Source organism: Macrobrachium nipponense, chromosome 26 (genome assembly GCF_015104395.2).
Source record: "Macrobrachium nipponense isolate FS-2020 chromosome 26, ASM1510439v2, whole genome shotgun sequence".
Classification (NCBI taxonomy): Eukaryota; Metazoa; Arthropoda; class Malacostraca; order Decapoda; family Palaemonidae; genus Macrobrachium; species Macrobrachium nipponense.
This window is the reverse complement of record NC_087215.1, coordinates 19911376-19921395: the sequence shown is the minus strand read 5'-3', so window position 1 is coordinate 19921395 and position 10020 is coordinate 19911376. Positions and strand designations below refer to the sequence as shown.

At 37.8% G+C, this 10020-nt stretch overlaps 1 protein-coding gene across 1 annotated transcript; it reads right to left on the bottom strand.

Annotated features, from left to right (window-relative positions):
- Nucleotides 1-4398: 4398 nt before the first annotated feature.
- LOC135200044 (cuticle protein AM1199-like) lies at nucleotides 4399-9787 on the bottom strand. The gene is made up of 3 exons (XM_064228280.1): nucleotides 9635-9787; nucleotides 6790-7055; nucleotides 4399-4902 (listed from the first exon to the last, which is right to left on the bottom strand). The coding sequence occupies exons 1-3, from the start codon at nucleotides 9641-9643 to the stop codon at nucleotides 4743-4745; spliced, it is 435 nt and encodes a 144-aa protein (XP_064084350.1). The 5' UTR covers nucleotides 9644-9787; the 3' UTR covers nucleotides 4399-4742.
- Between the last annotated feature and the right edge of the window lie 233 nt (nucleotides 9788-10020).

The following is a 10020-nucleotide window of genomic DNA, read 5'->3' as shown; positions in this document are numbered from 1 at the left end:
CTCTGTTCGTCTACAAGCGAACACGCACACATACGTACACACACACATGCTTGCATAAACACATACATATATATGTATATATATATATGACATACATACATATATATATATAGAGTATATATAGTATATATATATACATATAAAATTCTATATCACATAATTATATATATATACTATAAATAATTACATGCTACATAGTTAATAACAGAATTAATCGTCTAGTGAAGTTCATATAAATATTCGGAAGAGGCGTCAGAGAATAAAACTACGGCACAGAAAAAAAAAACACACACACACAACACACACGAGAACACTAACCATGAACTTGAGTAACAAAATAAATCCTTTTAAAATGTGTAAAATTAGGGACGTGGAAACACCGAGCAAGCGAAACATTTACTACTCTGCCTTTCTTCTGCTGTTATTGCCAAATGTACGATTCAACCTGCATGAAGTAAGTCACGCAGATTTCAGTTTCTTTCATTGAAGCAACATCTAAGAGAGAAACCGCCCTACACCTCTCCCTCTCTTCTGCGTTTTAGACATGGTGGATTTTTCCAAGGTTTATGTAGATTCAGCTCGTAAAAATATGATGGCGCTCTTATATTGTGTAACTTTCAAGGGGAAATGAGCAGTAATCTGTAGATTTTTTTTCCTTTTCATAAAATTCTAAATATTTTAGTCAGAGATGGGTCATTTAACACAGGCTTTAAATCAGATTAAATTCACCAAATGAAAGTATATCGGACCTGAATGCTCAGTCACCACATCAATTACATCACCATCATCTTGTATTTTGAAATTCAAGAGTTATACGAATTTGTGCTATACCCATTTTGGAAGCACTCTTAAAAGCGTTTTCCGAAGCCTTTTATTTTAAGGTTTTAACGATGAAAAAAAAAAAAAAAACTAACTCAAAAGTTCGCAATCTGATAATTTTTCCCGCGATTAGTATACTGTGGATGGTGTAACTCTTATTATTATTATTATTATTATGTTATTATTACTGACAAAGAAAAGGTTATTATTTATCGTCATCCTTAAAGAGCGTAAAGTATTTGTTCTTCACAGTCGTCAGGCATCGACACCTGGGCTCGCATCCCACGCGTGGCAAATTGTTTGATTTTATTACTGCGCACAATTTCTTAAGAAGGAATCCTAATAGTTTTTCTGACTAGTTGCCTTCGTCTTTTAATTGATTGCACACAAATCTTCCTGTCAAGGTCTGCTGCTCTTGTCTTTGTACAAATGCGATTTCTGCAGTCTTTTCATTATTATGATTATGATTATGATTATTATTATTATTATTATTATTATTATTATTATATTATTATTATTTTTCTAGGAAAGACGGGACCTCATATATATTGATTTTTTAAAAACTTGATTTTAGGGGTTTTTCTGTCGTGGCTATTTTCTACTGTAAATAGCTTCATTAACTTCGCGTTGAATAAATGCTAACTTCTATTTTACTTGCAAGAAGGACTTTCAATTATGCAATTCTTTATCTATTTTTATTCAAGCCATCATCAACCCGAAGAGGACTGGACATTTACAACATCAGACACTGTACCGCATAAATAGACTCGAGAGAGAGATCAGTCATATTTATCAATCAGCCTCAACCAAACGACTGACTGGCCTTGCTCTTCTGCCTGGCGCTGAGAACGACTGGATGAAATATATATATTCTTCTTCGTCTGCTTCACACATGAAGTGGTACTCCACCCTTTCATTGGCGGTTCCAACCCCTTAATCCCCTTGTCACGGCATCAAGCATACTTCGCCTTGCTTCGATTCTGCATCTGCTCTCTCTCTCTCTCTCTCTCTCTCTCTCTCTCTCCTCTCCTCGTGAGTAAGCCGGTAAAGAAATTGATGAATGCGTCTGTAGGCGTGCGAATATGTATGTGTGTGGTGTGTGTCTATCAACAAGAATGTAGATGAATGTTTTTGTAGGTGTGTATTTTATTTTACCATTACTAATCTTGAAAGTCTCTCTCTCTCTCTCTCTCATATGTTATATATATATATAATATATATATATATATATATATCTATATATATATATATATATATATATAAAGGAGTATCAAGCGCTTTCGTGTTATTTTCGAGGTAAAAAAAAAGATGTTGAAATAACACGAAAGAGCTTGGTACACCTTCTTTTATTTTTCCCTTTTATATATATATATATATATATATATATATATATATATATATATATATATATATAATAATAATATACACACATATATATATATATATATATATATATATATAATATATATATATATATATATATATATATAGAGTGTTTCAGCAAGAATCCGCTCCTCCCAACGGAGATGACTGGTTATAAAAGAAGGCAGTGCAGAGGGTCACCGCCTCTTCCACGATTTAATTGCTTAATCGCGGATAAATCTCGCGTACAGAGAAGATCCGTAACATCCTCCTCTTGCATGCACGCTGCAACACTCACCTTTCTTGCAAGGCCCTTCCTTTGATATGCCTTTTCAGTTCTGATCACCCTGACGTCCTCCATTCTAGCTGCCTACAGGACCAGATCTTCTCTGAACACACTGTCGGTGCACCCTTTTCCTGCGCTGTTCTTCTTCTGTTTCTATGCACCTCCTAATTCACCTCTAATATTGCAATATTAGTTTTATTATGAAAACTTCATATTGAAATTCCACACCATTCTGGAAATGGAATAAGCCTCACGTATGCCATGAGTTATTCTATTTAAAAAAAAAGAGGAAATTCAAAGCTATGCAATAAGAATAAAAAAATAAATATAAATAAATAAATAAAAATTGAGAAATAAATAAATGATTATAAATAATAAATGTTAACTCTCGAGTTCTTAAGTCACACATACTACTACGCAGTTTCAAACGTTTTTCTTTCAGTCTCATTCCACATCCACAAAGTAAAGTTGGTCCACCAGTCCCTTGAAACGTTCCCCACCATGGAATTGGATGGCCTTTCATATAAAGTATTTTGGAAAATCTGTTTTGCACTCGGTTCTCTTCTTCCTCGCTTCGCCTGCTCTGTGTCTCTCACCTTTCTCTTTCTCATCCCGTAATCGTCCGTTATATTTACTCTTAAAAATAATCGTACGAATCGGTTGCTTTCACTCTTCCACCCTCCATATTTACAATCACTGGTCTATTCTTGTTTCCATTCACCATCGGAACCTTGTTCATGGTCATGTTTACCACCCACTTCTCCTTTCGCAAACATTTTCAAATTCTTGCAAGTCTTGATCTAAATTTGTTTCCGAGAATGTTTCCTCAAATCCTGAAGATTTTCTCTCATTCGCTGTTGCTTTTCTCAGTTTGTGTTGACATTATTGGAGGAACCAATTGTCCATTTGTCATAATTTTTGCGACACGACTTGTGGAAAAATATTTTACAGCGCTTGATAATAAAAAAAAGGGCATTGTCTTTTATTTTTTTTACATCTAGGTTCGTCCACTTTCCTATATTTATTGAGAGTTTCCTTTGTGTGAGAATCGTGAGTCTTCCTTAAAAAGTAATGATTCGGTGATCTGTAATTTTTGATCAGAGATCTTTCAAGAGAGCCAATATTTTTCATCTGCCTGGTGGATGAAGGTCTAATGTTTTCTTTTCTGTCATCCTCATAAAATATTCCGTTTTTTTTTTCAATATTAGTCTATTTGTAACAAATATCTACTTCGTATTTTCGAGAACTAACAACCACACGTTATATCTACCTGTCAAAATATTTCAGGATTTATTCACTGATGCTTTTAAAGTAACGCCATTTTATTTCCCCTAGCTCTCTGTAGCATATTACAGTAATACTGCTGTATCATTTTCATTATTATCGTCAGATCAAAAACAATCCAATTCTTAGAAGAGTAAGATGTTATACCTGGAACAACACGGAAATACACTTGAAAGTGTGTGTGTGTGAACACTTTTCAAGGGAATCGACAAGATGTCAGAACAAATGCTCTACATCTCTCTTTTCATACTGTCTGGATAACACGCTTTCCGGATAGGTCATCTTCTGAATGTCATGACAACTTGATTCCACATCTTGCCATGAGCTCATCTGCCTTGAACACACGTAATTCCTGAGATGAGTCCGTGTATATTTTTTTTTTCTTTCGCCTCATTGACGAGTGCAAAACCGAATGCAGATCGTGACATCAGTAAATAGCGGAAAGGGTTTCATGCCTCTTTACCGCTTGTCACTCTGCATGGTTATCAGTTTACTAAGCTGTAATCATGCTGTATAACCTGTATATATATTTCTCTCTCTCTCTCTCTCTCTCTCTCTCTCTCTCTCTCTCTCTCTCTCTCTCTCTCTCTCTCTCTCTCTCTCTCTCTCAACAAGACAAACCGCAGACAGGACAAGGAAATGTGGTGTTTTGATTTGCTTTTATTTATGCTATCGAATTATAATATCGTTGTCAAGAGGTACTACGCCGAAGTCACGCGAAAATCGTTATGGATGTCGTAGTTATTTTAGCCTGATCTGAAAAGCATTTTAAAGAGAGAGAGAGAGAGAGAGAGAGAGAGAGAGAGAGAGAGAGAGAGAGAGAGAGAGAGAAGAAAGGGAAATTGACAAAGCGTAACTATCGTTCGTTCGAGTCGTTCCGTTGCAAAATACATCTAAATAAGAAAGGAATTTTCGACGACGGACCCACAGAGACATCCGGAAATCCTCCGAAATGGACGAGTCTCCCTACGGAGGTTTTTGGGGCTATTCCTTAGAACCAGCGGATCCCACGGGCGCGCTCGTACTCAGCTTTGCGTATCTGCTGGAGGGAGTGGGCGGGGATGGGCGGAATCAAGGGAGAGCTGGCCCTGTAGCCGAATTCGTCAGCCACGTAGTTCACCTGAGCCACGCCTCCTTCTGGATGGGGATAGCTGCAGAGAAATGTCAGAGATTATCCTTTTTTGTATTAAGGGTAAGAGGCAGTTTTTGATAAGGCATCATCATCATCTTCATGATTTTATTTTTATTCTATTTTATATTTTTTTTTTTTTTTTTGTTAGGGGTGGGAGTTTCATCTTGTCAGTCAGAAGGACCCATTTTATTCCATTTTATTAATTAGTTTTAGTTTACAAGCTCCTGATGCATATTTTTTTTTTAACGAATGTCTTACAGGCTCCTGATGTATAAGTGTTTTGAAGTGATTTTTTAATTTTTTTTTTATATTTTAACGGAATGTCTTCAGTTTTCGCATTTTTCCTTTTTAGTTTATGTACCGAACTGTACCTAAACTTGTTTTGGGAATATTTTAGGTTAATGCAGCCAATATGGTTTTAATTAATAATCCATTCCCTTTTCATTTAATGATGCTAATTCATAACAGGCTTTTTATACGTTCAACCTGAAAAAAATATGAAATACTTAAGCCACAGTCCTTCGAATGCCTATGAAAATGATTTTAATTTTATTTCCAAAGGGTCACAGTGACCTTCCCCGTAATCAGATGACCCGGGGCATTCATTATACAAACGGCCTTTTGACAGCTTTATGATGCGGCCTCCACCTTCATTGAGTCATCGTCACAAAACCATTAGTTCAGGATTTCCGACTTCGTGATTATGGTGCGCATTTTCTCAAATTGCGCTTCTGGTGTAATGAGCGTGCATATCTTAATTTAATTCATTCTGGGACTTTGGGATTTTATGAGTGAATATTATTTTGCTATGCTGAAATAGATTTAGTTGAAAATGTAGAGTTTTGTGTTTCGGTACCTATGTTCATTTAATAATAATAATAAGAATAATAATGAAAAGTAAAGAAAAAATAAATGATTACAAATATCAATTAAATCCGCGGATCAAATTTTGCAATCTACAAAGAGGGACACAAGAACAGGGAAATTACCGTTTCAGATTCGGTTTTGATGAAATAATGGCAATGATATTAGTTATTTCCAAAATGCTCAGGCAGAGGCCAGGACGCTAGGTTCCAGAAAGGCTCGTCAAAAAGAGGATGTAAGACCCGTGAGACTGTTCCAGGAAAATGGTCATAACAATTATGGAAATAAAGTTCCAGCAGAGGGCTGAAATTGTATTGGAATACGTTGTTCTAAGGGGTCCACGATAATAAAAAATGTTGCGAGTTCGTGCATAATTTTAAAACTCTTTATAAAAAGCTTTCGAACCCTTCCCTGGGTTCATCTTCAGGGAGGGGTTCGAAAGCTTTTTGTAAAGTTTTCAAATTATACACGAACTCGCAACATTTTTTGTTATTGTGGATCCCTTAGAACATTATATATATGCTCTCGCGATAGAGAGTTTTTCCCAACCAATTTGAATACTTTTCCAGACAGAGGTTGTGATACAAATGAGACTAAGCTACGGAAACAGTCCATAACATATATAACGGATAAATTCAAGAATGTGGGCATACTATTGCAGACTAGTTTCAGACACAATATTATGATAGTGAGACTAGGTTTCAGAAACTGCTTATACGTATATGACTGATCTCTAGAGAAACGTGAACGTATTGATGATATTCGTTACAGAAAGAAAGAGTGATATCACTACTTCCACAAAGAAAAAATGACAATAAAACTAGTTCCAGAAAGAAGTTATGAAAATTAATAAACCAGGTTCCGGAAATAGGTCGTGCTTTTGATACGGACTGGGGTCATGATAACGAGACTTATTTTTACTGAATCTTGATAGCATTCCAAAAGGAAGTACTGACAATTACGAGATCGAGTTGGAGACCAGGATCGTGCTAATCACGAGACTAAGTTCCAGGAGGAGACCATCCTCTGTTCTCCAGCTTACCTGTAGGATCCTACGATGTTGCTCTGGCCTCTGATTCCAGGTCTTCCAGAGGCAGCGACGCGGATTCCATTGTCAGTCTGGAACTCGTAGTCGAAGGCTCCGTTGTGATCATTTCGCCTGAAGTCGTAGACGGTTCTTGCGTGGTGGTCGTGAGGGTAATAGGAATAAGGTGTAGGTCGGTAGAAGGGCCTACCTCCGAATTGAGGCTTGGCTTCCGGTTCTGGAACCGCAGCCACAACCACCAACAAGAAAGAAAACACGACGACCTGCAATGCAAGAGTGGACTTCATTACTGTATGGATTATTTTGTTATTATCATCATATAGAATTTAAGCCAAAGGCCAGGCGCTGGAACCTCAACGCTGAAACTGAAATTGAGAGTAGAAAGGTTTGAAAGGTGTAACAGGAGGAAAACCTCAGAGCAGTTGCACTACGAAACAATTGTTAGGAGAGGCTGGATAAGAAGACTGGCCCCATAGGGAGGTAGTGCCATCAGTGGACCTCATGCGAAGCACTGTAGGCTTTACTTAAGGTTCTTTGCAGCGTACCTTCGGCCCCTAGCTGCAACCACTTTCGTTCCTCTTACTGTACCTCCTTTCATATTCTCTTTCTTCTATCTGACTTTCCACCTTCTCCCAACACTTGTATTCATAGCGCAACTGCTTTGAAGTTTTCCTCTTGTTACACCTTTCAAACATTTTACTGTCAATTTCAATTTCAGCGCTGAATGACCTCATAGGTCCCAGTACCAAAATTGTATATTCAACTAAACGATAATAAGGCTGAAGAAAAAGAATACGAATGGAGGTACAGTGGAAGGAATGAAAGGGGTACCGGCTAGGGGCCGAAGGTATGGGGCAAAGAACCTTAAGTAATGCCTACAGTGCACCGCGTGGGGTACACTGACGGCGTTACCTCTCACAGGTCGCAAGAATCGGCGGCTTTCATTTGTTTTCTTTTGACCGTTTGAGGTCAACATTGTCTAGATAACTGAAATATCTCGTTGACTTTTCCTTAGCCATTCTCATGTTCTTCATTACTTTTCACTCATCATCATCATCATCATCATCTCTCTCTCTCTCTCTCTCTCTCTCTCTCAACTTGAACCGATCAGATGCGGCTGACAACGATACCCATGAATTTCTTTTACGGCGAGTGATTTCTTTATACCTTCGGGGCATGGCAGGGCAAATTTCATCTCCAGTGTGGATATGGGTTCATTCCCACAGTGACTGCAATTGTGCGCGCGCGTTCGAGCAATAAAGACTTGACGGGTCTAGTCGGGCGAGTTCGTGTTCCCAGAGAATTAACTATATCTTTCCTACGAGTAATTGACGCCCGCACTTCGGTATTCATTATTCTAAAAGAAAAATCATTTTTCTTAAAACCCTCTCTTGGTTTGAATAATGTAAGACGTGGGACCTTTCTGTTCTTATGCATGTTAATATTGCGGTTTTGTTTAATCTATTCTAATGGATAGGGAAGTGATTAATCTGTAAGCATCAATATCTACCTATTTCCATTACAATCACTCCAACCAATACTTTTTTCAAAGACGACTTTAGCGATTATTTCTAACTAACATTTTACACAATAATCTTATTTTGATTCTCATCAAGGTATTTTAATTCGCGACGAGAAAATCAAATGGACTGACTCCAGATTTCATCTGAGTATATGCATTTGATATCGACCCGCAAGTTCAGTTCGTGTAGAAGGTAATGTGAATTTTCTCAATTTACTTCTCCGCGGGCGGAACAAAGTTAAAAGGAAAATAGCTGAGGCCTTTTTAAGTTAATTCTATAGTATTACCTCTACTTCTACCTTAGCGCAAAAAGATTCAAGTCTTGGTTTTCCTAATGAAAGGCTATTTGAGACGATACACTAATCCCCCAACTCGGTAAAGTTACGGGGCAGGAATTAATGGCTGGAAGATTTCGCATGTCTACTCTGTAAAACGTGGGAAAGCTATCAACAGATTTTACGCTACTCTGAGACATTTCCATTGACGTAAAAATATTTAACTTTCTTTGTCTCTGTTTTTCCGAAGGCAAGACGAGACAGAGGCAATACTAACTAGACTGTAAACCTTGTTTCAGGTGAATTATAAATCAGAAAACAATGTCTGGGAAATATCGAGTGTCTCTTGTAAAACGTGGGAAAGGTTTGTTCGGATATTCTATCCATATCCGAGACATTTCATGTACATAAATTTCAGGTTATCTGCAAAAACCTGAATCTGATTGGCAACAAATCTCGACACAAAATTTAGTAGTCTATCTGGATATTGCCGAAAGTGATCGCCTAACTTGCTGTCCAATAGATTAGAATTCTCGTTGTGCTCACGTTTCTTCCTATTTTATCAAGAGGGACATAATCTTCCGCTTTGACTATGGAGGTTTATTTAAAAAAAAAAAAAAAAAAAAAAAAAAAAAAAAAAAAAAAACCTGACCCAATTTCGCCCGGTGTGGGAGGTAAAGAGAAAGTGGATTTTTTAATATTTTTAGGAGAATCATGGACTGATAAACTTATTTAACCATAAATACTTGTGTCGCAAGAGGTATATATGACAATGTTAAAAAGAAATGCAGAGAAAATGACTTAGTCACATTAGTAAGCGAAAGTGGAAATCTACTTTGGTTTTCAAATGTGTATCCGAGAGTCGTAAAGGAATCGGAACTATACCTCTGAAATAACTAAAATCTATTCCTCTTTAGCTCTTGAACTATTACTAAAATATAATCTGAATCAGCTCGAGTTTACTCTGGCTCTTGAACTTGAACGAACTTCCACAGAAATTCTCATCAAGTCCAAACCTCGAGAGGACCCCATCTCCGATACTCACAAACTGCATGGTGATCCTAGGGAAAACTGCAAGGGTGCTACAGAGCGCTTGCGAGGCTTCGAGTTGCGAGCTGAAGATGGCTCCGTGGAGGTCTCTGGCCAGACTGCGGGAATCCGCTCTATATATACACAAACGCGAGCGGGCCAGCGGGGTGGCACCGCCGAAGAGGCGTTCATTCGCGTGTCCTTTTTGGCTTGTTACCGCCTCCAAGCTCCAACCACTGCTTGTTAAGCAACACCTACCCTACCCTACCCCCTTCGGTACCCTTTCATTCTATACCCACCCCCTTCCTCCTTAATTTTAACACCCCAATGCCTCTTTCATTCCCCTACCCCTCTCCTTAGTATTTTCATCTCCCTTTCTCCCCCCCCCCCCCCAGTATCTTC

What these genes read in the sequence shown, in the direction of transcription:
- LOC135200044 (XM_064228280.1), bottom strand. An exon ending in AACATCGTAGGATCCTACAG is followed by an intron (nt 4,903 to 6,789) that starts GTAAGCTGGAGA and finishes ATTTCTCTGCAG; the next exon opens with CTATCCCCATCCAGAAGGAG.